A 27,950-nucleotide genomic window follows, 5' to 3' on the forward strand; every position below is an offset into this window, starting at 1 on the left:
TTGTTTGTTTGTTTTTGGTTTTTTTCGAAACAGGGTTTCTCTGTGGCTTTGGAGCTTGTCCTGGAACTAGCTTTTGTAGACCAGGCTGGCCTCGAACTCACAGAGATCCACCTGCCTCTGCCTCCCGAGTGCTGGGATTAAAGGCGTGCACCACCACCGCCCGGCTCAACATTCTTTTTTAAAAAATATTTATTTAGCTGGGCGGTCTGTCTCGAAAAATGAAAAAAAAAATTATTTATGAGCCAGGCAGTGGTGGTGCACACCTTTAATCCCAGCACTCTGGAGGCAGAGACAGACGAATTTCTGAGTTTGAGGCCAGCTTTGTCTACAGAGCAAGTTCCAGGACAGAAACCCTGTCTCAAAAAAAAAAAAAAAAAATGCATATGCGTATTTTGTCTGCAGGTGTACATGGGGATTGCGTGTATGCCTGGGGCCTCAGGAGACCAGAAGAGGGCATCAGATACCCTGGGACTGGAATTAACGACATCTGTGAGCTGCCATGTGAATGATGGGACTCGAACCCTGTTCCTCCCAAGAGCAGCCAGTGCTCTTAACTGCTGAACCTGCTGCCCCTCACCAACACACACATAGGCACAGATACACTTTAGAGACAGTCTCTCATGGGTCTGGAACCAAACAGGCGATACTGGCTGGCCCGAAATCCTCCTGCTTCCGCATCCCTAGCATTGCTCCCGCAAGCACAGGCCACCATTCCTAGTTTTCTCACACGGGTTTTGGGGAACCAACTAAGGTCCTCATGCTTGCAAAGCAAGCACTTGCTGACTGAGCTAACCCCGCGGCTCCTTTCAATGTTTGTTTTCCTTAAATCAGAGTCTCAGCTGCAGTCCCTGGTGGTGCTTTAATCCCAGCACTTGGGAAGGAGAGGCAAATGGATCACTGAGGCCAGCCTGGTTTACATCCGGAACAGCCAGGAAACAGAGAAACAAACCTTGCCTCAAAAAACCACAGAGAGCCGGGCGATGTGGTGGCACATGCCTTTAATCCCAGCACTTGGGAGGCAGAGGCAGGTGGATCTCTGTGAGTTCGAGACCAGCCTGGTCTACAGAGCTAGTTCCAGGACAGGCTCCAAAGCCACAGAGAAACCCTGTCTCGAAAAACCAAAAACCAAAAAAAAAAAAAAAAAAAAAAATCAATCAGGCTGGGCGGTGGTGGCACGCCTTTAATCCCAGCCCTCGGGAGGCAGAGGCAGGCGATCTCTGTGAGTTCGAGGCCAGCCTGGTCTACAAAGGGAGTTCCAGGACAAGCTCCAAAGCTACAGAAAAATCCTGTCTCGAAAAACTAAAAAAAAAAAAAACAAAAAAACCAATCAATTAATCCAGGCCCCATGTAGCCCAAAGGGTCCTCGAATTCACTGTGTATATAACTGAGGGACCTCCTCCTGGTCCCCGTTTCCACTTCCCCAAGGGTCTCACTATGTAGCCTTGGTTGGCCTAGAACTTGCTATGTAGAGTAGGCTGGCCTCAAACTCACAGAGAACCCATACCTCTGCCTCCCAGCGCCAGTCTCTACTGAGGTGAGGGTTAAGGCATGTCGGGAAAAGCATTTGGGGCAAAAGGAAGAGTACATACAATAGCAATGACTCTGGAGCATGTCTTGTATGTGTGTGGGAACAGCAGGGAGGTGAGGAGGCCTGGTGCATTGTGACTGAGGAAGAAGAGCCTAAAAGAGAGGAAGCCGGAGTCCAGGAAGGGGCTGGGCATGGGAAGCCTTAAGTGAAGACCTTCATCCTCAGATTCTCAGGATGGGGGGGGGGGGGCGGGGGAGCCACAGAAGAGTCAAGTGTATTATCCACCATAAGATTTAACAGGATTGTTCCAGGTTAAAACAGATGGCCTGGGGTGGAGGGCAGGTTCCTGAATGTAGGAGACAGAACGGTGACACGGTCAGAGAAACAGTCATATTGTCAGTATCTATTAACAGTGAAGCCAACAGCTGGGTGGTGGTGGTGGGCTCCTTTAATCCCAGGACTCGGGAGGCAGAGGCAGGCAGATTTCTATGAGTTCGAGGCCAGCCCGGTCTGCAGAGCGAGTTCCAGGACAGCTAGAGATGTTGCACAGAGAAATCCTGACTTGAAAAACAAACCAACCAAACAAACAAACCAAAAAAGATGGAGCAGCCGGGCGGTGGAGGCGCACGCCTTTAATCCCAGCACTCGGGAGGCAGAGACAGGCGGATCTCTGGGAGTTCAAGGCCAGCCTGGTCTACAAGAGCTAGTTCCAGGACAGGCTCCTAAGCTACAGAGAAACCCTGTCTCGAAAAACAAAAACAAAACAAAACAAAAAAAAGATGGAGCCAATGGAATTCAATACTTGAATGGTTATTACCTTTTTTTTTTTTTAAAAAAGGTTTTGCCAGGGGCTGGAGAGATGGCTCAGCAGTTAAGAGCACTGACTGCTCTTTCAGAGGACCTGGGTTCAATTCCCAATACCTACATGACAACTAACAAGTGTCTGAAACTCCATGATCTGATACCCTCAGACAGAGACACATGCAGGCAAAATACCAATGCACATAAAATTAAAAGTAAAAATTTTAAAAAGCACACCTTTGATGATCCCTCTTTGATCACTGAAGAGGCAGAGGCGGGCGGATCTCTGTGAGTTCGAGGCCAGCCTGGTCTACAGAGTGAGTTCCAGTACAGCCAGAGCTACACAGAGAAACCCTGCCTCAGAGACAAAAACAGCCAGGCAGGGTGTCCCACACTTTAATCCTAGCATTTGGAAGGCAAAAGCAGACTGGGAGATCCAGCCTTGTCTACAAAGTGAGTTCTGGGACAGCCCAGAGCTGTTTCACAGAGAAACCCTGCGCAAGGACGGCACACAAATTCGTGAAGTGTTCCATAGTTTTAAAAAAGGAAAACAACAATGAACAAAGCAAGAAGTTCTCCCCCTCTCTCTGTGTCTCTCTGTGTGTCTCTCTGTGTGTCTCTGTCTCTCTGTCTGTGTGTGTGTGTGCTGTGTGTGTGGTGTGTACATGTGCCACAGCCTGCATGTGGAGGTCCATGATAGCTTGCGGGAGTCAGTTCTCTCTTTCTGTCACATGGGTTCTGGAGACTGAACTCAGGTCATCAGGTTTAGTTCAAGTGCCTTTACCTGGTGACCCATCCCTCCAGACTCTTGCTATTGCTTTTCCCAAGATGAAAAAGAGCTATAGATCGTAGTAGACATCAAATGTGGAGGCAGGAGGATTGTGAGTTCTAGACTAGCCTGTGCTACATAGTAAAACCCTATCTCAAAAAAAAATTTAAAAGATTTATTTGTGCCGGGCGATGGTGGCGCACGCCTTTAATCCCAGCACTCGGGAGGCAGAGGCAGGCGGATCTCTGTGAGTTCGAGACCAGCCTGGTCTACAGAGCTAGTTCCAGGACAGGCTCCAAAGCCACAGAGAAACCCTGTCTCGAAAAACCAAAAAAAAAAAAAAAAAAAAAAATTTATTTGTATATTGTGTGTAAAGTGTTCTGTATGCATGTATGATTACATGCCAGAGGAGGGCACCAGATCTCATTACAGATGGTTGTGAACCACCCTGTGGTTGCTGGGAATTGAACTAGGTCCTCTGAAAGAACAGCCGGTGTGCCAGGTGGTGGTGGCACATGCCTTAAATCCTAGCACTCAGGAGGCAGAGGCAGCTGGATCTCTGTGACTTTGAAGCCAGCCTGATCTACAGAGTGAGTTTCGGGACAGGCTCCAAAGCTACACAGAGAAAGTCTGTCGTCTGTCTCAAACAGAAAGAAAGAGGGGGGGGAGGGAGGAAGGGAGGGAGGGAGGGAGGGAGGGAGGGAGGGAGGGAGGGAAGGAAGGAAGGAAGGAAGGAAGGAAGGAAGGAAGGAAGGAAGGAAGGAAGGAAGGAAGGAAGGACAGCCAGTGCTCTTAACCTCTGAGCCATCTCTCCAGCTCCCCCAAAAAACTTTAAAGTGGTCTAGGACCTAGAGAGATGGCTCAGCGGTGTTGGACCCTAGGGTCCAAACACCGAGGAGGAGTCGCCCCCAGAGACCACCCCTCACACCACAGCCGATGCAAAAGCATGAGGATTTTATTAATTCTGTCATGACAGGGTCCCCCAGCATTCGGGAAGCCCAGAGACTTCGAATAGCTGGCACAGGCTACTTTTAAAGAAGAAGGCCACAGAAGCAAGGGAGGTTGTTCTTTGACTATTATGATTGGCTTATTCAAAAGGGCTATTACCAATAATTGGCTGGAGAGCTGTTGGCAGATCAGATGAAGTAAGAGGTCATTTTGACCCCGTTTCCCAGGGGACTGAATCAAAACATACGTATATGGGTAATTGTTCAGGAACTGAGTACGTGCATGTGTAGCTGTTAGGTCCTTGGTTCCCAGGGGAGGAGGGGAAGCACTATGGCACGGAGGCTGAGAGGATTCAGAATTGTCAGAAATGGCTTCAGAATTGTCTTAAAGTCTTACAGCGGTAACAGAGTACTGCTCTTGCAGAAGACCCAAGTTCAGTTCCCAGTATAACAAAGGCTCATAGTTCCTGTAATGTCAGCTACAAGGGTTCAGCAACCCATTTACGTGCGCTGACACACATACACATAATTTTAAAATAAAAATAAAATAAATAAAAATTAATCAATTAATTAATTAAAAGGCTCTGGAGAGATGGCTCAGTCCTCAAGAGCATTTGTTGCTCTTTCAAATGACCAGGATTTGGTTCCCAGCACCCACAACAAACCCCTCACAACTGCCTGTAATTCCAGCTCCAGGGCATCAGACACCTTTATCTAGCCTCATGGGGACCAGCACACGTGACATTTCCTGATCCTTCCCTCCCTCCATCCCTCTCTATCTCCCTGTCTGTCTTCCTGCCCTCTCCCTCTCTCTCTCACGCACACAAACACACATCAAAATTTTTTTTTTTTTTTTTTTTTTTTTTTTTTTGGTTTTTCGAGACAGGGTTTCTCTGTGGTTTTGGAGCCTGTCCTGGAACTAGCTCTTGTAGACCAGGCTGGTCTCGAACTCACAGAGATCCGCCTGCCTCTGCCTCCCGAGTGCTGGGATTAAAGACGTGTGCCACCACCGCCCGGCCACATCAAAATTTTTTAAAGCCAAGAAGATTGGCATGATGGAGCATGCTTTAGTGCCAGCATCCAAGCGCTCAGTAGGCAGAGCGCAGGCCAGCCAGGACTACATATTAAAACTCAGGAGTGTGGTGAGGGTGGTGTGTGACTGGGGTGGGGGGTAGAAGTGGGGTGGCTGGAGAGATAAGTCATCAGTTAAGAGCTGCTCTTCCAGAAGATCTGGGGTTGCTTCTCAGCTCCCACCCTCGTCTGGCTTCCCTGGGCATCAGGTAAAATACCTATACATTAAGAAGAAAAAAAAAATATCACTAAGCTGTGTATGACTTGGACAGGTAACCCCCCAACACTGGGAAGACAAAGGCAGGACAGCAATAAGTTCAAGGCTAATTTTGTTTACATAGTGAGTTCCCTAACAGCCGGGGCTACTTAGGGTGCCTATCTCATTGGGAGGCAGATGGGCTGGGGAGGGAGTAGGACGTGGCAGAGTAAGGGATTTTTTTGTTTGTTTTGTTTTTCGAGACAGGGTTATTCTGTAGCTTTGGAGCCTGACCTGGAACTAGCTCTTGTAGACCAGGCTGGTCTTGAACTCACAGAGATCCGCCTGTCTCTGCCTCCCGAGTGCTGAGATTAACGGCGTGTGCCACCACCGCTCGGCTGAGTAAGGGATAATTGAACTGAGGTTGAGACTCTTAAATATGAGCTCCTCCTCATCACAGCCCAGTAGGAAAGCTAACAGACAGGTGTCCCCTGGAATTCAGGGGAGAGCCAGGCTGGAAGACATCAACAGAGTCGGTTTCTTTTTATGTACAACGGAGTCTCATTTACCCCAGGCTGGCCTCTACCTTGATATGTAGCCAAGGATGACCAGGAATTTGTTTTCCTTCAGCCTTGACCTCCCCAGTGCCGGGATTACACGCCTGTGCCACCGCCACCACCCACTGGATCGTGTCCCTCGATTTCCGATGTGTCGACAGACTGAGTAGGAATCGTGCCGGAGCAGATGAGCAGAATTTTTGCAAAGGAACCCTGGGAGTTGCCAAGCGTCTCGGGCACCGCTGGTTCCATCTCACGTGCTAGGGTATTAGGGTCCGCTCATTGAATCTCTGCGGTTGGGAGCTGCTGCCACCTACAGGTCAAGAGCGTTACTGCCTCGCTTGTCCAGCTGCTTTCCCTTGCACCTGTGTGCTCAGTCTGGGATGAAATCACCAGTGACAGAAGTCCTCCAGCTGGTGGCAGCGTCACCCTGACAGTGTGATGAGAGGGGGTTTGCACACCTGGAGGAGGAAGAGGAAGCTTTCTCCACCTAATGTATTTTTTTAGCGTTGGGGATAAAACCCAGAGCCTCACACACGCACTCCACTTACTGAGCCACGCCAGTAGCCCCTCACTGGCGGAATTCTAAGGAAGATGCTCTACCGCTGAGCTACAACCAAGAAGTATTTATCGTATAGTTTGCGTTGTTGCTGTTTTTTGTTTGTTTGTTTGTTTTTGCTTTTGTTTTTAGTTTATGTGTACACGGATGCCTTTGGGGGCCAGATGAGGGCATTGGATCCCTTGGAGCTGGAATTACAAACAACTGAGAGCCACCTGATATGGATGCTGAGAATTGATCTCAGATCCTCTGCAAGAGCAACAAGCGCTCTTAATCACTGAGCCATCTTTGTGCTAGAAAAGAATATTCTCAATATGATATACAGAAACATAATGAAGAGAAAACTCAATGAAGCAGTTTCTTTTCTTTCTAATGTATGTGAGTGTTTTGCCAGAATACATTGGGTATGTGTCTGGTGCCTACAGAATTCAGAAGAGGGCATCAGATCCCCTGGAACTGTACTTACCATTGGTTGTGATCCACCATGTGAGTGCTTGGGATCGAACCAGGGTCCTCTGCAAGAGGAACAAGTTCTCTTAACTGCTTTCTTAAAAAGAGGCTACACCATGACCCAAACCACCCTAGCAAGCACAAACTTCGAGGGACGCTAACTTAGTTTGATTTCATGCCTGTGCCTCACCCTGCTGGTGGGAGCTCAGGCACGTGATCTGAGTGGATCGGCTGATTCGTCCTCAGAGCAGAGGGATAGTCATGATAGTCAGGTCTCAGACATATGTAGGAATGGGGCAAAAAGGCACAGACAAAAGGTGTCCTGGTGTTGCTATTCCTATGATAAAACGCCACGACTAAAAGCAACTTGAGGAGGAAAGGGTTTATTACACTTCCATATCGCTGTACATCACGGAAGGAAGTCAGGGCAGGATTCTGGAGGCAGGAGCCGATGCAGAGGCCATGGAGGGCCGTTGCTTACTGGCTTGCTGTCATGGGTTGCTCAATCTGCTTTTTTTTTATTTTTGTCTCTTTGTTTTTTGAGACAGGGTTTCTTTGTGTAGCCTTGGCTATCCTGGAACTAGCTCTGTAGACCAGGCTGGCCTTGAACTAACAGAGATCCACCTGCTTCTGCCTCCTGAGTGTTTTGTTTTTTGTTTTTCGAGACAGGGTTTCTCTAGGGTTTTGGAGCCTGTCCTGGAACTAGCTCTTGTAGACCAGGCTGGGATTAAAGGCGTGCGCCACCACCGCCCGGCTTCCTGAGTGTTTTTTTTTTTTTTTTTTTTTTTTGGTTTTTCGAGACAGGGTTTCTCTGTGGTTTTGGAGCCTGTCCTGGAACTAGCTCTTGAAGACCAGGTTGGTCTCGAACTCACAGAGATCCGCCTGCCTCTGCCTCCCGAGTGCTGGGATTAAAGGCGTGCGCCACCACCGCCCGGCTTCCTGAGTGTTTTGATTGAAGGCGTGCGCCACAGCCTTCACTACCACCACCACCTGCTTCCTTACAGAACCCAGGATCCACAGTGAGTGATGCCTTCTCCCATAAGTTAAGAAAAATGTGCAGCTGGGTGGTGGTGGCGCACACCTTTAATCTCAGCACTCAGGAGGCAGAGGCAGGCAGATCTCTGAGTTTGAGGCCAGCCTGGTCTTCAAGGTGGGTTCCAGGACAGCCAGAGCTACATAGAGAAATTTTGTCTTGAAAAAACAAACAAACTAACTAAAATGGCAAAAAGAGAAAGAAAGAAGGAAAAAAAAGAAAGAAAATGTCCTATAGTCTTGCTTACAGCTTGATCTTATGGAAGCATTTTCTTTTTTTTTAATACAATTTTTTATATTTATTTATTATGTATACAATACTCTGTGTGTATGCCTGCAGGCCAGAAGAGGGCACCAGACCCCATTACAGATGGTTGTAAGCTACCATGTGGTTGCTGGGAATTGAACTCAGGACCTTTTGGAAGAGCAGGCAATGCTCTTAACCTCTGAGCCATCTCTCCAGCCCTGGAAGCATTTTCTTAATTGATATTTTCTCCTCTCAAATAACTTCAGCTTATGTTAAGGTGACATAAAACTATCCAGCATGCAAGAGTTTCAAGATGGGGGAGGCCGGACGGTGGTGGCGCACGCCTTTAATCCCAGCACTTGGGAGGCAGAGGCAGGCGGATCTCTGTGAGTTCGAGGCCAGCCTGGTCTACAAGAGCTAGTTCCAGGACAGGCTCCAAAACCACAGAGAAACCCTGTCTCGAAAAACCAAAAAAAAAAAAAAAAAAAAAAAAAAAAAAAAGATGGGGGAGGTTTATGGAATATCGCCCCTTGACAGGCTAGCCATCTTTGATAGAAAAGACATCTCTCCTCTCTCCAGTGCTTCATGTAAACCCCTATGTGATCCAGATGGACAGATCCCCTTTGGCTCCATCTTATAGATAAAGACCGTTCAGTCAGGTTCTAAGAGTTTAGACTCTGAGAGTCCCCACCACCCCCACCCCGCTCCAAAGTCCCAGCTCTCCTGGCACAAAGCCCACCCACAGGCCTCCAAACAGGGTTCTCCCTCTGCTCTCCTCCCTCCCTTCCAGTTCATCACTAAGTGGCCACCATCTCAACTTTAATGCTGAGTTCAGTAGGAGAGGAAAACAGACAGACGGGCAGCCAGGCGGCGACTCTTGCTGCTAGACTCTGACCTTTGAGATGGTGTTTTGGTTGAAATCCATCATTTCTGGATATACATTTATTTCCTCCTTTTTCCTGCCGATAAGATCAAAAGAGAGAAATTTTGCCTCACAGTTCCATTTAAAAGGAGATGAATAATTGACTTTCCACTTAGAAGTAGTTAAAATATTGAAAACTTAAATATTTAAAAATCACATCTTGAGCTGGGCAGTGGTGGCACCTGTCTTTCATCTTAATACTCAGGAGGCAGAGGTAGGTGGTTCTCTGAGTTTAAGGTCAACCTGAGGGTTCCAGCTAGAGTGAGTTCCAGGACAGCCAGGGCTATACAGAGGAAACCCTGTCTCAAAAACAAAACAAAAAATTAAAAGCCACATCTTTTCAATTTTTTTTGGGGTTTTTTTTTTTTTTTTTTTTTTTTTTTGGTTTTTCGAGACAGGGTTTCTCTGTGGCTTTGGAGCCTGTCCTGGAACTATTCTGTAGACCAGGCTGGTCTTGAACTCACAGAGATCCGCCTGCCTCTGCCTCCCAAGTGCTGGGATTAGAGGTGTGCGCCATCATCGCCCGGCTCAAAAATATTTTTTTTAATATTTATTTATTATGGATACAATATTCTGTTTACATATATGCCTGCAGGCTAGAAGAGGACACCAGACCTCATTACAGATGGTTGTGAGCCACCATGTGGTTGCTGGGAATCGAACTCGGGTCCTTTGGAAGAGCACACAATGCTCTTAACTGCTGAGCCATCTCTCCAGCCCCCTCAAAAATACTTTTAAGAATTTATTTTTTGTGTCTGGGTATGTGCAGGTGAGTGCAGTGCCCAAGGAGGCCAGAAGAGGGCGGCAGATCACTGGGAATTGGAGTTACAAATAGTTGAAAGCTGTAGGATGTGGGTGCTGGGAACTGAACTGGGGTCCTCTGCAAGAGTAACTAGTGTTTGCAGAGACCCCCAGTTTAACCACTGAGATAGCTCTCAGCCCCTCAAGGAGAACCTTATGTTGAGTGTTGGACTGAGTTTATCCACACCCTTTGCTAGCATTTCCAATTTGCATAGTGATGGTCATAACCCTTGGCGCCACCCCTCAAGGCCAGAGAGGGTGTCAAATTCCTTGGAGCCGGAGCTACCGGCAGTTGTGAGCTGTCTATCTTAGGTACTGGGACCTGAACTCGGCTCCTCTGCAAGAGTAGTGTGTGCTCTTAATTGCTGGGCTGCATCTCCGGCCCCTGAACTTTGTGACTCAGCCTCCTGAGTCCTGGATGACAGGCATGCCTGACAGCATCTGGCTATTTATGACTTCAATGACCACCTCCCTTCTCTAGAATGCGAGTGTCCCAGGACCAGGAAAGCTGGTCTATTTTTCCTCCCATCACCAGGATATGTGGCTTGATCAGAGCAAGTTTGTAGGACACACAAATACACACACACACACACACACACACTAGGTGGCGGCGGCGAATATCTTTAATCTCAGCACTCAGGAAACAGAGACAGGCAGATTTCTGAGGTAGCCTGGTCTACACAGAGAGTTCCAGGACAGTCAGGGCTACACAGAGAAACCCTGTCTCAAAAAACCATAATAAGAGCTGGTAGTTAAGAGCACTGGCTGTTCTTCCAGAGGTCCTGGGTTTAATTCCCAGCAACCACAGGGTAGCTCACAACCATTTTCTAGTGGGATCATACTTGCAGCTAGAGCACTCATATACATAAAATAAATCTTTTTTTAAAAAAATAAGTAATTTAAAATAAGCACACAGGTGTGTGCACAGGTGTGAGTGCACACACACCCAAAATATTTGCAGAATGAATGACGATGCTTGTCATCCCACCACTTGGGAGGTAGAGGCAAGAGAATCAGGTCGCCCTCTGTGACACAGAAAAGTCCAAGCTGGCTGGGTGGTGGTGGCGCCCGCCTTTAATTCCAGAAAGGACCTTGAGCGGGCTGGTTAAGCACTCTACCCAGTGAGAGACATTCCCTGCTCTGAAACTATAAAAGACTGGGGGGCTGGGGATCAGCCACATGGGAAGCTGTAGGAAGGTCTCATGAAGAAAGGACCCCAAGCATAGGCCCTTGGGGTGTCTAGGAGCAAAGCCGGAAGAGCCAGACCGGAGATATGCTGAAGGGAAGAGGTGAGGGAAGGAGAGGGAGCATGAGCCATGCTTGGGAGGCAGAGGCAGGTAGATCTCTGTGAGTTCAAGGCCAGCCTGGTCTACAAGAGCTAGTTCCAGGACAGGCTCCAAAGCTACGGAGAAACCCTGTCTCAAAAAACCAAAAGAAAAAAAAGGGTGGGGGGGCTGGAGAGATGGCTCAGAGCTTAAGAGCACTGCCTGCTCTTCCAAAGGTCCTGAGTTCAATTCCCAGCAACCACATGATGGCTCACAACCATCTGTAATTGGGTCTGGTGCCCTCTTCTGGCCTGCAGGCATACACACGGACAAAATATTGTATACATAAATAGATAGATAGATAGATAGATAGATAGATAGATAGATAGATAGATAGATAGATAGATACTTTAACAACAACAACGAAAAGTCCAAGCTAGCCTGGCCTACTTAACACCCTGCCTGAAAAGAAGCTAACCATGGTGGCCCAGGCCTGTAACCTGGTGGAGTGGGCTTGTTTAACATCTGCCAGTGAGGGCTGGGAGCATGGCTCAGCAGTAGTGTCCCTGCATGTTTGACTACATAACAAGACCCCTGTATCTGGAACAGGTGAAACGGCTCAGAGTAAAGCCACAAAGCCTGAGGAACTGACCTACACACATGCATGATCATACATATACAGAATACACAAATGAATGCAACAAAAAAAATTGATTTACTGGCCGGGCGATGGTGGTGCACGCCTTTCATCCCAGCACTCGGGAGGCAGAGGCAGGCGGATCTCTGTGAGTTCAAGGCCAGCCTGGTCTACAAAGGGAGTTCCAGGACAGGCTCCAAAGCTACAGAGAAACCCTGCCTCAAAAAACAAAACAAAACAAAACAAAAATTGATTTACGGGCTGGAGAGATGGCTCAGTGGTTAAGAGCACTGCCTGCTCTTCCAAAGGTCCTGAGTTCAATTCCCAGCAGCCACATGGTGGCTCACAACCATCTGTAATGAGATCTGGTGCCCTCTTCTGGCTTGCAGGCACACATGCAGGCGGAATACTGTATACATAATAAATAAATAAAATCTTTAAAAAAAATTGATTTACTATTATTTATTTTGTCTATGTAGTCCTGGCTATTCTAGAACTTACTATGGAGACCAAATTAAAAATAAAATAAAAATCTAAAAACGAAGTCAACAAATAAAAGTTGATCTGGCTTTGGTGGCTCATACTTTTAATTCCAGCATCCAAAGGCAGGCAGATCTCTGTGAGTTCAAGATCAACCTGACTTAAAAATAAATAAACAAAATCTGAGGGGAGTCCAGTCCCATGGAAAGATTAGAACATACTAGACAAATGAGCAAATTATGAGATACTGACAAGTAAAGCTAGCTTTTTTCCTTCCTTTCTTTCTTCCTTTTTTTATTTTCAAGACAGGGTTTCTCTGCAGTTTTTGGTGCCTGTCCTGGAACTAGCTCTTGCAGACCAGGCTGGCTTTGAACTCACGGAGATCCTCCTGCCTCTGCCTCCTGAATGCTGGGATTAAAGGCATGTGCCACCACCGCCTGGCAAAGCTAATTTATTTTCTGATTTTTGCTAACTTCAACTTTATTGGTGTGTATGTGCGCGTCATGCATGAGCCACACTGTGTGGACACTAAAGGACTGTGCCGCTCCATTGCCTTGGCTTGTGAAAGTTTTTTGTTTTTTTTTTTTTTGTTTTTTGGCTTTTTCGAGACAGGGTTTCTCTGTAGCTTTTGGTTCCTGTCCTGGAACTAGCTCTTGTAGACCAGGCTGTCCTTGAACTCACAGAGATCAGCCTGCCTCTGCCTCCCGAGTGCTGGGACTAAAGGCGTGTGCCACCACCGCCCAGCTGTGAAAGTTTCTTCAGGCCCTGCATTTGCACTTCTGCTCTGCACAGTTCCTGTCATATCGTGTGTCATCCCCTATGCCTGTGGATCCCGGGGATGAGACTCAGGTCTTTAGGACTGGCAGTGGGTATACTTACCTACTCAGCCTCCTTACTGGCTCTGTTTCTTGCTTTTTGAAGAAGGAAAACAAAAATACAGAAAGGGAGCCAGGTCTGGTGGTACATGTCTTTAATCCCAGTACTGGGGAGGCAGAGGCAGGTGGATCTCTGTGAGTTCAAGGTCAGCCTGGTCTACAGAGCAAGTGCCAGGACAGGCTCCAAAGTTACACAGAGGAACTGTGTCTTGGAAAACCAAAAAAATAAAACCCAAAAAACAAAAACAACAACAAAAACAGAAACAAAAAGAAAACAAAAGAAACAGAATGGGGAAAGGTGAGGGTGACATGTCACTCAGGACACCACTGAAAGATGCAAACAGATGTGTAATCTATGAAGACAAATAACTGTACAGATGTGAGAGTGAACATTTGGCTGTGGAAATGCACATCCCAAACAGCACCGAGCCCATCTAACAGCCACCTCATCATGGTCTCTAGGTACAGTTGTCCTTGGAGATACTGGCTCAAGAATCTCTACCACTTATCCAGTCAGAGGATGCTGAGATGTTCAAGCCCTTGTACAAAAGGGTATTCTATGGGCTCGGGGGCATGGCTCAGTGGTAGAGCCCCTGGTTAGAATCCCCCAGTGAGGGGCTGGGGTCTGGCTCAGTGGTAGAGACTCTGCCTAGAATCCCCCAGTGAGGATATGGGACAAGGCTGGGCAGCAGAACACTTGCCTAGCATGTGCAAGTGCCTGTGCTCATTCCTTACTTAGCACTGCACAATGAGATTTAAAAAAAAAAAAAGAAAGAAAAAGAGGCTCAACGTCTCAAAAATTCTTCCCTCCCCCAAAATGGACTGAACACCTCCGTCAGGTGACCGACACTAATGTCACGGTTTCAATTACACTGGGCAGCGGCACCAGCAAACAGCCTCATTTCTGGACTGTTGCGGGGGAAGTGCAAAGGGATGGTGTGATCAAGAGGAAAGCCGGACTAATCCAAAGGAAAGGACAGTGTACCTGCCAAGGCCATGAAAAGTCACAGGCTACAGATAACTTCAAGTTAAGAGCAGAGAGCTAAGGCAACTGGGTATGCTTGATAGCATATCAGGTTTCTGTTCCTTTTTGGCTTTTCAAGACAGGGTTTTTTTCTCTGTGTAGCCCTGGCTGCCCTGCAACTTGCTCCGTAGACCAGGTTGGCCTCGAACTCAGAGATCCACCTGCCTCCTCTTCCCAAATACTGAGAACAATGGGATTATAGATGGGCACCATTCCAGCACTCGGGAGGCAAGGGCAGGGAGATCTCTAATTTTGAGACAGGCCTGATCTACAGAGAGAGTTCCAGGGCAGCCAGGGCTACACAGAGAAGCCCTGTCTCAAATCAAACAAACAAGCAAAATTCCCTCATCTGGTCCTGCATGTTTGGAGTATACTAGAAATAGCATAGTGGAAGGTGGGTATTCAAGATATTGGTAAGGATGCCTTGGGATTTTTTTTTCCCCTTCTGAGGTACGTTTAGAATTCTGGGAACAGATCATGCCTGAAGGGCTAGCAAAGAATCAAGTCTCATGCTCAGCCTTGCAGAGTCTGGTCTTGGACCAAGCCAAGGTTGTCCCTCCTTGGCTATAGCAAGACATGGTAGAGCGCCCCCTAGGGGCGAAGAAAGGTAACACTTGGGAAAGGCCTGGGGCGTTCCAAAGTGTGAGAGGGAGGTGTGCACTTGCTCCTTGCCCCAGACTGTCCTTCAGTAGGTGGAGTCTGCTAGGGAGTGCCTTGCCTGGAAGGGCAAAGGGCTCTGTCTTCTCCTAATCACGACCAGCTGACAAGAGTCTCAGTCACCAGGCCACCTCTGTAGGGACACTGAAAGGTAAGTGGTCCCAGCTTACTCATTATTATTTCCCGTGGCCAGTGTAAGAAACCCTTTTTCTCTGGGAGTTTCAAACACTGTCCATTTTGCTAAACCCAGCGAAGTGATCTATCTCACTTGCCGCTCCTGAGTAAAGCTCAAAGTTCCCTGGCCTACTTCCCAGCTAGCCAGCCAAAGGTTCTTCTAGGGCTTTACAAGATGAGGATGAAGCGCCCCCTGGAGGCAAAGGGTGGTAAGACTAGGTTGACGTAACAGGGCAGGTAGGTTAGGGCCAGGGTCAAGGCTGTGGGGCTTCTCTTTCAGACCAGCCCCAGATCACTGCTTCCACATCTATTACCCTCCAACAGCACCCAGAATCGCGAGCGTCTGGAGCACTGGGGGACACCCGGGCAGAGCCTTCCCTGGAGCAAGCCCTATTGGAGCGGGATGAAGCCATTGCTAAGTGAGAGAAACCGCAGATGGGTTGTGGGGGGACTCGCTCCTGCTACAGGAGAGGAAAGGGGCTCCAGACATCCCCGGAAGGAAGCCGCTAGAAATCCCCTGCCGCCTGCAGGAAACGCGCCGTGGAAGCTGAGCTGGACTCCTGCAGAGAGAGATTGCGCACTGTGGAGGCTCAGCTGCTGGAAGCCCTGCAGGAGAAATTGAGGCTGAAGCAGGAAGTGGAGGCCTGGGAGGTAGGGTGGGGCCTCTGACTTGGGAGGTTTGGAAGATGCCCCTTAGTCCGCAGGGACTGCCTTGAACCTGCTCTCTCTCCTGTCCCCAGGAAGACATGCAGCAGGTGGTTCGAGAGAGAGTACAGAGTCAGTTGCAGGGAGAGTCCAGGGGCACGTTGGGGACCCAAGCGAACACAAGCGCCAGCAGGAACTCCCGGATGCACCTCTCACGGAGTCAGTGGGGACGATGGTGGTGAAAATGGTTCCCAGGGGCTGGAGAGAAGGCTCAGAGGTTAAGAGCATTGCCTGCTCTTCCAAAGGTCCTGAATTCGATTCCCAGCAACCACATGGTGGCTCACAACCATCTGTAATGGGGTCTGGTGCCCTCTTCTGGTCTGCAGGCATAGACACAGACAGAATATTGTATACATAATAAATAAATATTTAAAAAAAGAAAGAAAATGGATCCCAGAACTTTAAGAGAACTGCCTTTATTTATTTAAGGGTTGGATGACCTCTGTACCTCTGGGTCCTCTCAGTGCCCATCTGAATTGTTCTATGCAGAAGCAGGCAGCCCAGAGTTCCCTGTCTGCTCTTTCAAGGAGCCATTTCTTCGGCCAAGAAGCTGCTGACGGCATCCATGAAGTCTTGGGGTTTGTCACTGTGGACCCAGTGGCCAGCATTAGGCACGGTCTGAATCTGGGCTTGAGGAAAGAGGCGCCTAATCTCTGAGTGGTGACTGGGTCTGGCCACCATAGTGAGGTCAAACCAGGATGAGAGAGAGAGAGAGAGAGAGAGAGAGAGAGAGAGAGAGAGAGAGAGAGAGAGAGAGAAGAGGAGAGAGAGAGAACAGGAGAGAATGAGAGTTGCAGAAGCCTCTGTGCCCAGTGGTATTGCCAGGTTCCCAGATACCCCATGCCCACACCCAAGCCCTCCCTGACCCAAGTGGACTCCCACAGCTGGTGGTGGGCCACACCCCTTCCTCTGGTCCTACAAAGACTTACCGTACATAGCTAGAGTTTCCACCAATCAGAAAGAGAGTTGGCCCCGAGTAGGATTCAAGCTGCTGTGGGAAGGTCAGAATCTTGTCCAAGTGCTGAGCTAAAGTCTCCAAGTTCACTCTCCAAGAGAAGCGCCCGTCTACCTCCACCAGGTTAGTGAGCAGGAACCTCCGAATGGCTGGGTCCTGCGGTGGGTCAGGCAGTTGTGAGGGGCTCTCTGTGAGACCCACCCACCACTTCCCCCCACATGTGTCTTAGTCTACACCACGGGGGTGAGGAAAAGGGGGTAGCGTGTATCACCTTGACAGTGGCGCTAAGTTGTTCATCTACCAGTTTTCGGGCCTGGGAGTGCGGCACCTTCTCCGGGATATCAGCGGCCTTCATGGCTGCTATGTAGCTTCCTAGATATGATCCAGGTGTGGTTCCTATTGGGCTTATGTCTACAGCAACCAATCTCTCCACAACATCCGGCTATGAGATAGAATCTCACTGAGTCTCCAGCTGGGTCGCTGGAGCCTGGCCACCCAAAGCACTGATGTGTCCCAGATTATCACTTGGGCACTTCCGGTGCATTAAGATGACCCAGATGGACGCAGCTCACCCTCTGCAGTGCCAGCAGCATGGCTGTCTTTCCTCCCATGCTGTGGCCAACGAGGACACAGGGCACCAGGCCCAGCTGTGGCAGGAGGCCCTGAAGGTCCTGACTCATGGCCTCGTAGCTTGCATCTGGATGGTGGGGACTGTCACCATGGTTCCGAGCATCCACTGTCAACACCTGGAGTGTGGGGTGAAATAGGAATACAGGAATGGTAGTACCCTGATTATAGACAGTGAAAAGCCTGGGAAACGATGAAGCAGTCAGGGAGATGAGTCTGGGGACACAATTATGTTTGTGTATGAGCATGTGTGTACATTTTCATGTGCACGCAGAGGCGAGAGGTCACTCTTGAATGGCTTCTTTAAGTTGTTATCCGACTTATTTCTTGATTTTTACTATATACATATAAATGTATGTATATAGGTGTGTGCATGCGCATATGCCATAGTATGCATGTGTTGGTCAAATCCCAACTTTAGGTATGGAGGGGAGTGGGCATTCGGACCTAGAGAGGAGCCTCAGACCGGGAGAACCAAGAGAGCGTGTTGCTGAAATTACCGGGTTATATAGAAAAGAGAAGGTGGGAGAAGGGAAGGGAAACCCCTGGGCTGGACAAGTTTATGGTAGAGGTTGGGGTGGAGGAGTCACTGGTACTGAGTGACCCAGCATGCTCTTTGGTATGGTAATAGGCACCACAAATAGCCACGTGACCTGAGCTTCTTTGGGACCTGACACAGGGACAGGTGAGCTCTGTAACATAAATGGACGAACTGGAAGGCACCTTGCAGACCCGGCCTCTTCGAAGGTGTTTCCCGGGTGGCTGTGCACTAAAACTTCCCACTTATCAGCAGGAGCCCAGACTTGAGAGATTGAAGCTAGATCTACAATCTTCAGACTTCCCCCTTAGGCCCCGCCCACCCATGCCCCACCCCACCCGGAAGCTCACCCTCCTGCCGGTTCTTTGGACCATTGCCTTGGCGATGGAGTTGAAGTTGGTTTTGCTGCCGAAGAGTCCATGCAAAAATACGATGGCTGGGAGTGTCGCCTCTCCATCTAGAAGGTTATAGGAGAGCGGCAGCGGCCTGGAAAGTGGGGGCCACCAAGGAGAAAGGGGAGGGTGAAGGAGAGAAGGGGCGAGGCCAAGAGAGGGGCGGGGCCAGCCGGGCCGCGTACGAACAGCACCAGCGGAGTCCCACCCTCCGGGTGTCCTTGACTGACCTCGTTCCGGTGTTTCCTCGTCCACTACTGCGGCTGCTACTGAAGGCGACAGGCACCGCCGAGCATCTGGGAGAAGAGGCACCAAGCTTCCCACGGGGGACCCTCCACGCTCGCGCCCAGTGGAACATGCCCACACTTACGGCCTATAGCGTGTGCTTCCTAGGGATTGTCCTGCGCACGCTTCGCCTCCCAGAAAACCCTGCCCTTTTCCAACTAGGGCTCGGCCTATTTTTCAGCCCCCGTCGAAGCGCCACTCTAGATCACGTGACTTAACGTAACCCCGCAGCGCAGTTCAGCCCCCTCGTAGCACAATTGCCCGAAGCAGGCGTTTCTTGGCCATGCCCTGGGAGGAGCCTCAAGGAGAGCTGGCCCTTTCACGTTACGCAATTCTTGCGGCCGCTCTAAACCTGGTCTGGAGGACTAGCTGCCTTGGTTACGCGCTGGGCGTCGCCATCCAACACTAAGCCCGTCCCGCTCGTACAATTACTCAATTCCTGCAGACACTATGAGGCGCTTAGAGACGAGATCCTTGCCAGGACCAGGGCGGTGTCACATGGGATTGGCCCGCCTCTTGGGCATTACATAATACTCTTAAAACCTGTGAGCCCCTGCCACGCCCTGGAGCGATCACCCCATTGGCCTGTTCTTTGTACTCAATCGTCGTAGACACTGTCCGGCGCCTGGAGAGACGCTCCTTGACCACGCTCGGGGCGGAGCCACCGGAGACTCTGGAACCACCCCTTGCATCATTACCTAATTTCCACCTTCCCTAAACCGGGTGGTGGTGGCGCACGCCTTTAATCCCAGCACTCGGGAGGCAGAGGCAGGCGGATCTCTGTGAGTTCGAGACCAGCCTGGTCTACAGAGCTAGTTCCAGGACAGGCTCCAAAACCACAGAGAAACCCTGTCTTGAAAAACCAAAAAAAAAATTTCCACCTTCCCTGCCTCCGTGAGCTGTTTCCTTGGTCACGCCCTGCTGTGGGCGGAGTTACAAGAAAACCTGGGCGGTCCCTTGATTTTTTTTTTTTCAAACCCTTAAAATGCTTCCAATAAGTTGGCTCCTGGGCTCCGCCCTGGGCGGCGGAGCCTTACTCCATCACGTAATCCTGGCTGGTCTGTGCGCACCTCCCGGAGCTCATTGGCTACGTCGTAGACCACGCCTCAACCTTTAAATGGCGCGTAGTCTGCTAGCGTTCTCTCACTTTAACCAGAGGTTCAGGGAACAAGTGTAGGGCGTGTCCCTTGCTAACTGAGGACCTCCTTTCTTGGTTCTCAAGCAGACCCCACCAAGCCTGCTCCTCTGTCCTCAGGCACCGCCCTGGGCAGATGCCATGCCCTCCATGCCTCCGGCAATAGCAGTAGGCGCCAGGAGTGGCTCTTGTCCCAGCTCCCGCCAGCTTGGTGGCGCCGTGCTCCACAACTCCTGCCAGGCTCCCCAGACCGTGAATGCTTTGTTTTCCGAAGTCCCTTCAAAAAAAAGCTAGAAGAATTTCTTGAATTGGTAAATTGAAGTACAGAAAGGACAAAATATTGGTCCAGTAGGCAGAACCAGAGTCTTGGTTCGGTCTTCCGTTTCTAATGCAGGTCAATTTGGAAGACCAGGATCAAACCCTCGGCCAGGGATTTGTACTGTAGTTGATGCACTGAATAGAAATGGCTCAGGACTGGTTGAGGTGGCTCACACCTTTAAACCCAGCCCTGAGAAACAGGCAAGCGGTTTTCTGTGAGAGTTTAAAGCCAGCCTGGTGTATATAGAAACAGCCAGGACAGCAATAACTACACAGAGAAACTCTGTCTAAAACAAACAAACAACCCCCCCCCCAAAAAAAAAAAAGCAAAACAAAAAGAAAGCATGAAAGGGCCGGGACTAGCAATTTGCCATTTACCAGCAGAGAGTGGCAATCCTCCCACCCCCACAGCGCACCCTATTCTGCGCTGAAATCACTTCCAACAGGGTCCCTGTCTTTTGTCCTTTGTTGTCTAGGGAAAGTGAGTTTTTAAATTTCAGACCCTTCTGCTGCGGTCGACCGTTTGGCAGTTCGGAGCTCTTTTCGTCATAGCAAACACATCTGCTGGAGAACTTCGGGACTCCTTGTTATTCAAGTTAAGTTTCTCAGAGCGCTTCAAGCCCTCCAATCGATTCCTTCTCAGAGTTCCCAGCCAAACACCAAGCGGTTGGATTTTAATTCTCTTTTGTTCTTCTTTGGTGCTGTCTGCCTTCCACCCTGCTGGTTGCCTAGTTGTTTACACACACACACACATGCACACACACACACACACTGAGATTTATTTATTTTACTTTATGTGTATGAGTGTTCTTGCTTGCCGTTATGTTCTATGGACTGCGTTTGTACCTTGTATCCTCAGAGTTCAGAAGAGGGCATAAGCTCCCCTGGAGCTGGGGTGAGAGATGGTTGTGAGTCACTATGTGGGTGTTGGGAGCCATCCTCCAGTCCTCTGCAAGAGCGGCACATGCTCTTAGCTGCTGCAACAGCTCTCCAGCCTCTTTTGTTTGTTTTTGAGACAGGGTTTCTTTATTACATAGCTCTGACTGCTCTGGAACTTGCTATGTAGACCAGGCTGGCCTCAAACTCACAGAGATCCACCTACTTCTGTCTCCTCGGTGCTGGGATTAAAGGTGTGCGCCACTATACCTGACAACTGGTTTTTGGTTTTATTCATTTTTTTTAAACCCAGGCTAGCCTCAAACTTCTGTTTGTTTGTTTGTTTGTTTGTTTTGAGACAGGGTTTCTCTGTATTTGGAGCTTGTCCTGGAACACACTCTGCAGATCAGCCTGACCTCAAACTCAAAGAGAACTGTCTGCCTCTGCCTCCCAAATGCTGGTATTAAAGGCATAATCCACCACTGCCCGGCTATTTAAATTTTTTAAATCATTATTTTTAAACTTATTTATTTTATGTACATTGATGTTTTGCCTGCATGTATGTCTGTGTCTGTGTGAGGATGTCAGATCTTGGAATTACAGACAGTTGTGAGCTCCCATGTGGATGCTGGGAACTGAATCTTGGGTCCTTTGGAAAAGCAGTCGGTGCTCTTAACCACTGAATCATCTCTCTAGCCCCAATTTTTAAATTGTTTATAAACTTTATTATTTAAAAAAAATCTTGCAAATAAATAAAAGCATCACATACCAAAATTAGCAAGACCCAAAGTCTATGCAACTCTAGGCTAGAATAGGCATTTGAAACAGGAGCTATGGAGCCCCATGTTCAATTTTATACTTTCAGTATCAAATGTATTTTATGCATTTCTTCACCACCAAAACAAAAAAAATCCATGACAGACTCAGTATTAGAAAAACGATTATTTTTATATCTTCTTTCAAAACCCAAGTCTTTTATCTGTATTCAGTCCTTTCTCATGCCCTTATGTTGAGCCTTTCTTGTTCTTTTGTGTTATACATGTGTCTGCAGATGTACATATAGTATTGGTAGAGAACATGTGACTTTTTTCCTTGAGATTGTATGACCTTTAATCTCTTTTTACTTTGTTTTATGTTATGTGTATATGTGTTTTCCTGAATGTACCAAAATAGGACATTTGTACCAAAATGGGACTGGAATTACCATTGTGAGCCACCATGCGGGTGCTGGGATTCAAACCTGGGTCCTCTACAAGAGCAGCCACTGCTCTCAAACAAGCCCTTGCTTCTTATTCTGAGTGGTACTGGGGATTGAATTTAGGGCCTCATAGCCCTTTTTTTAACTTTTTATTTTGAAACAAGATCTTCTCTTTTTGACAGCAGAGGGGGCGGGGGTTCTCTGTGTAACCCTGGCTGTCCTGGAGAGCTCGCTCTGTAGAACAGGCTGGCCTCAAACTCACAGAGATCCGTCTGCCTCTGCCCCTCAAGTTCTGGGATTAAAGGCGTGCGCCACCACTACCCTACTGGGATGGACTCTTACTCAGCAGCCCATACTGGCCTTGAACATGTGTCCTCTCACCCAGCCCCATCAGTAGCTGGAATTACAGATCTGTGTCAACAAACCTATGCCCTGTCTTACACACCTTTTAGGAACCAAGGTTAACTACTGTCTCTGTCTCCAACAGTCCCGGATACTCATCATCTCTAGCCCATATTTGCCAAGTGTTTGTCTATAAGTTCTATAGCAATATCTTCCTGGTGTCCGTCCTGACCCAGCGGTCCCCTGAGGACCCAACTATGTTTTGTTCATCTGCTACAAAAAATAGGATTTTACTGAAGAATCACCAAGGGGCTGGAGAGATGGTCCACCAGCTTAGGGCTCTGGTTGTTCTTCCAGAGGATCTGGGTTCATTGCCAACCATTCCCACAGCAGCTCACAACTGTCTGTGACTCCAGTTCCAGGGGAGCCAGTGCTCTCTTCTGGCTCCCATGGGCAGTGTATGCATGCGACTCACAGCCTCGTCTATACAGTGAGTTCCAGGATAACCAGGGCTACGTGGAGAGACCCTGTCTCGTGAAAACAAAAACGTAGCTCAGTGGTAGAGTGCTTGCCAAGTATTCATGACTTCCGAGGTTCAAACTCTAGCCCCACTCCCAACACGCACACCCAAAAATGGAGTTTCCGGAGTATTTGGTCAAGTGTCCACTAACAGGAGAGGACAGACACTAAGGCGAACCAGAGATGTATGGGCCCCTCTCTCCCCTTCAGGGCAGGGCTGAAACAGGCTGTGTACCAACTCCCAGACTAAATCCCTCTGTGGAAGGGAGCTCCACAGCTGTTTCTTTCTATCCTGAACTCACAAGGGACCCTTACCAGGCTGATACCTTTGTTGGGTGCAGAGAGTTATTAGGGCTTTGACAGGAACACTTGAGCCCTGTATGATTCAAAGGCTGGGAAAGGCCTGTCTCCTTCTTTCTTTACTTTTTTTTTGGCTGTGCGGGGGGGGGGGGGGGGGGGGGGGGGGGGGGGGGTGGGGGGGGGTGTGGTATTAGGGTTTCTCTGTGTAGCCCTGGCTATCCTGGAACTCGCTCTGTAGACCAGGCTGGCCTCCAACTCACAGAGATCCACCTGCCTCTGCCTCCTGAGTGTTGGAATTTTCCTTTTCTTTCTTTCTTTCTTTTTTTAATATTTATTTATTTATTATGTATACAATATTCTGTCTGTGTGCATGCCTGCAGGCCAGAAGAGGGCGCCAGACCTCTTTACAGATGGTTGTGAGCCACCATGTGGTTGCTGGGAATTGAACTCAGGACCTTCAGAAGAGCAGGCAATGCTCTTAACCACTGAGCCATCTCTCAGCCCTGGAATCTTCCTTTTCTTGAATTTGCTTTTAGATTTATCTACTTTTATTTTATGTGTAATGATATTTTGCCTGCATATATGTCTGTGTGCCATGTGCATACGTGGTACCCACAGAGGCCAGAAGAGGGTGTTGGATTCCCTGGAACCCAGGTGGTTTTGGCCCACCATGTGGGCGCTGGTAATCAGACCTGGGTCCTCTGAAAGAGTAACAAGTGCTCTTAAAAGCCGGGCGGTGGTGGCACACGCCTTTAATCCAGCACTCGGGAGGCAGAGGCAGGCGGATCTCTGGGAGTTTGAGGCCAGCCTGGTCTACAAGAGCTAGTTCCAGGCCAGGCTCCAAAGCTACAGAGAAACCCTGTCTCGAAAAAACAAAAAAAACCAAACCAAAACAAACAAAAAAAAAACAAGTGCTCTTAACCACTGAACCATCTCTCCAGCCCCCTTCTTTCTTTTGTGTTTTCTGTTTGCTTGGTTGGTTAGTTGTTGGTTGTTGTTTTTGCTTTTGTTTTTAGAGACAGGGTTTCTTTGTGTAGTATTGGCTATCCTAGAACTAGCTCTGTAGACCAGGCTGGCTTCAAACTCATAGATATCTGCTTGCCTTTGCCTCCCACGTGCTGGAATTAAAGGTGTGCACCACCACCACCTGGCCCTTAAATGTATTTTTTAACTTTTTTTACATGTATTTATTTATTTTTATTTAGTGTATGTCTGTGTGTATCTTTCTGTGCGTGTGGATACACAGGTGTCATATATGCATGTGGAGGTCAGAAGACAGCTTGAGGGAGTCTCTGCCCTCTGCTTTCTCCACATGGAGTCCGGGGATTGAACTCAGATCATTAGACTTGGCAGCAAGCGCCTTTATCCAGAGCTGGATCACCAGCCCCCAGAATCAAAGGGCTCATAGTTCTGTTGGGAAAGGGTTCTGCTGCTAAACAGTTTCTGACCAACCAACCTTCTGTCTAGCCAGCTCACCCTAACCTGACACACAACCTTTGACCACATGCCCAAGAGCCAAATAGCCCAGATCTACTATCAGGAGTGGCCTTGAGGACTTAGGGAGTCCCAGGCCCTAAACCTTGTGGTCACATGGCTTGCTCAAGACTGAGCCTGGCAAGCAGAAAAACCAGTTGGTCTGAAGGTCCCAAGAGAACATTCCAGAGAAAGTGGGGGGGGGGGGGGCAGAGAAGAGAGGTAAAGCTACCTGGACAGGCAGGACTCTGAGAGTTGGCCAAATCAGGGGGTTTAAGTTGGTTGGCTTTCAGCAACTCAGGTATGCTCAGGTACAATAGCTCCTAGCCCCTGATAATACTCATGAGGAGGGCCTCATCCTTATTTTTTCTATTATCTATCTATCTATCTATCTATCTATCTATCTATCTATCTATCTATATCTATCTATCATCTACCTTTCTTTCTTTTTTCAATTTTTTTTAACCCTTTTAATTTATTATGTACACAGTGCTCTCCCTGCAGGCCAGAAGAGGGCACCAGATCTCATACAGATGATGTGAGCCACCATGTGGTTGCTGGAAATTGAACTTTGGAACTTCTGGAAGATGAGTCTGGACTCTTAACCTCTGAGCCATCTCTTCAGCACCCCCCCCCCCCCCGTCTATCTATGTATCTATGCATCTATCTATGTATCTACCTATCTATCAATCATTTACTATTTTTGAATTTATTGTCTATCTGCGTGAGTGAAACCGGCATGTGGGGTCAGAGGACAAGTGGGGATCGGTTCTCTCCTTCCACATATGTCCCAAGTTTCAAACTCGAGTCGTCACTGCTGAGCCATCTTGCTCAGGCATCATTATTTTACCCCGGAGCAAACAAAGAAACGGAGTCACTAGCTCAGTCGAGGCTAGGGCCCTCATAATTTCGTCACGGCCCTCATAATTTCGTAACTGCCCTTCTGGTTGTAGATCGTGACTAAAGAGGTGTGTGTGGCTGGCTGGGAGACAAGAGACATTGCATCCAGGCGGCGGCCGGGCGTCGAACGGGTTAAAGCTGGAGGCGGCAAGTGTCCTCTTAACCGCACCTGGCTCAGTATCGGTCACGTGGCCCAGGGTTTCACCTGCCCTGCTGGGCAGGGACAATCAGGCCGCTTGTTCCCTAAGCCGGTCTCCATAGTGACAGGAGTGTGCCTGGGGAGGTCACAGGGGCAAATTCCTGCCTGCTGGCCCGGGTGTGGCTGGGGTGTCAGCTGGATTGTTGCTTGTTTAGGGGTTCCCTAGGGGGCCGTGGAGGTTCCCGGTGGGGCTCGTCCTCCCAGTCCGCCCGCCCCTCCCCGCGCCCAGGTGTGACTTCCCACCCGGCCACCTGAGGTCATTTCTCCATCAGTCTGGCGGCTCCCCAGATTTTGAATTTAGGTTGATTAATCTGTTGGTGCTTTCCGTATACATTCTCTGGTTTAATCCGCGTGGCTGTTGGCGCAGTGGGGTGGTAATCCCCCTGGGTCGTTATCCAATACCCCGCTCCCCCTCACGGACTTAGTACTCTGAAATATATTAACTGCATGACAGGAAACTTCCCCAAGCCCTAATGAACCACAAACTTTTTTTTTCAAGCTTTACTTGTTTTATTCTATGTCTATGTTTTTTTTTTGTTTGTTTGTTTTTTGCCAGCATGTATGTCTGTGCACCACATACATCGCTAACTCCGGAGGAGTTACGGATGGTTGTGAGTCACCATGTGGGTGTTGGGTATGGAACCAGGGTCCTCTGCAAGGGCAGCAAGTGCTCTTAACCACTGAACCGTCTTTTCAGCGCCTGAACACAACTATAACTAAACTGATTATTTATTCATGTTGGGTCAGAGTCTCATGTAGTTCAGATTGCTGGGAATCGAACCCAGGTTGTAGGGAAGAGCGATCAGTAGTACTCTAACCCACTGAGCCATGTCTCCGGTCCTCTTCATTAATTTTTAAAGGTTATTTTTATTTATGTACATGTGCACGTCTGAGTGTGTGCCACGGTGCTCAAGTGTCCTTGGAAGCTAACAAAGGGGACTGGAACCTCTGAGCGGGAGTTCCAGGTGGCCTGTGCCCCCTGACATGGCCGTCAGGAATAGAACTCAGATCCTGTGGAGGGGCAGCCAGCACTCTTAAATGATCACTGAGCCATCTCTCCAGCCCCTTATATATATTTTATTAATTAAATTATTCATTTATTTTACATCTGGACCGCAGTTTCCCCTCCCTCCTCCCCTCCAACTGCCTTCCCACTGACTCCCCCCCACCGATTCGTCCCCCCCCTACATCCCCCCTCCTCCCTTCCCCCATTCTCTCCATCCCCTTATTTATTTCATGGCTCTGGAATAAAACCAGGCTTTGAACATTCAAGTACTCTACTAGTGAACTTGGCTTTTGTTTTTTCAAGTGGCATGTCATCTCGTTACCCTGGTGTATTAGTTACTTTATTGTTGCCGTGGCCAAATAACCAACAGAAGCAATTAAAGGAAGGCAGGCTTGATTGCCCTTCATGGTTCTAATGTACAGTTGGTCATGGTGAGGATGTCACTGCACTGCAGTGTGAAGCAGCTGGTCACACTGCATCCACAGGCTGGAAGCAGAGAGATGTCTCCTTTTTATTTGATCCAGGATACCAGTCCAGGGGACGCTGCTGTGCTGATTAAGTGTGGGTCTCTTCACCTCAATTAACCCAATCTAGAAACTTCCTCAGAGACCAGAGGTTTGTTTCCTAGGTAACTCTAGATCCTCTCAAGTTGAAAATTCATTTTAGCTCTCAGGCTCACGGCCCTCCCTCCTCCCTCTCCCAAGAACGGAATCACAGGCGTACCCCAGTAGGCACACCCAAGTCTGTTTGTTCAAACTTAACAACCTGCTCCCCTTGAGAAATGGCAGCCTGAAGGTTATAATCCTGTCTGCCTTGTACACCCGAGCCTTCGTTTTGTTCGTTCGTTGTTTTTGCTTTTAATAGCCTGATCTTTTGTTTATTGAGGATCTACTGTATGCAGAGGTCTGGAATGTAAGAAAAAGCCCACATCAACCTAGATGGTACAGATACTAACTAGTATGTTTGAAAAAAATTAAAAAATAAAACAATAAAAAACAAAAAACTTAGCCGGGCGGTGGTGGCGCACGCCTTTAATCCCAGCACTCGGGAGGCAGAGGCAGGCGGATCTCTGTGAGTTCGAGGCCAGCCTCGTCTACAAGAGCTAGTTCCAGGACAGGAACCAAAAAGCTATGGAGAAACCCTGTCTCGAAAAATCAAAAAACAAACAAACAAACAAACAAACAAACAAA

At 48.6% G+C, this 27,950-nt stretch overlaps 1 protein-coding gene across 2 annotated transcripts; it reads right to left on the minus strand.

Annotated features, from left to right (window-relative positions):
- Nucleotides 1–16,103: 16,103 nt before the first annotated feature.
- Abhd11 (abhydrolase domain containing 11) lies at nt 16,104–18,991 on the minus strand. Of its 2 annotated transcripts, XM_057765074.1 has the most exons (6): nt 18,440–18,988; nt 18,168–18,303; nt 17,225–17,398; nt 16,924–17,094; nt 16,627–16,808; nt 16,104–16,367 (listed from the first exon to the last, which is right to left on the minus strand). In XM_057765074.1, the coding sequence occupies exons 1-6, from the start codon at nt 18,565–18,567 to the stop codon at nt 16,220–16,222; spliced, it is 939 nt and encodes a 312-aa protein (XP_057621057.1). In that variant the 5' UTR covers nt 18,568–18,988; the 3' UTR covers nt 16,104–16,219. The 2 variants fall into 2 exon arrangements, with proteins under 2 accessions (XP_057621057.1, XP_057621058.1); XM_057765075.1 differs by lacking the exon at nt 16,924–17,094 and having other exon boundaries at nt 18,440–18,991.
- Between the last annotated feature and the right edge of the window lie 8,959 nt (nt 18,992–27,950).

Source organism: Chionomys nivalis, chromosome 3 (assembly GCF_950005125.1).
Source record: "Chionomys nivalis chromosome 3, mChiNiv1.1, whole genome shotgun sequence".
Lineage (NCBI taxonomy): Eukaryota > Metazoa > Chordata > Mammalia > Rodentia > Cricetidae > Chionomys > Chionomys nivalis.

What these genes read in the sequence shown, in the direction of transcription:
- Abhd11 (XM_057765074.1), bottom strand. Translation starts at nt 18,567, where the DNA reads ATGTTCCACTGGGCGCGAGCGTGGAGGGTCCCCCGTGGGAAGCTTGGT. An exon ending in AACTTAGCGCCACTGTCAAG is followed by an intron (nt 16,809 to 16,923) that starts GTGATACACGCT and finishes GACCCACCGCAG; the next exon opens with GACCCAGCCATTCGGAGGTT. An exon ending in GGAAACTCTAGCTATGTACG is followed by an intron (nt 16,368 to 16,626) that starts GTAAGTCTTTGT and finishes TATGGTGGCCAG; the next exon opens with ACCCAGTCACCACTCAGAGA.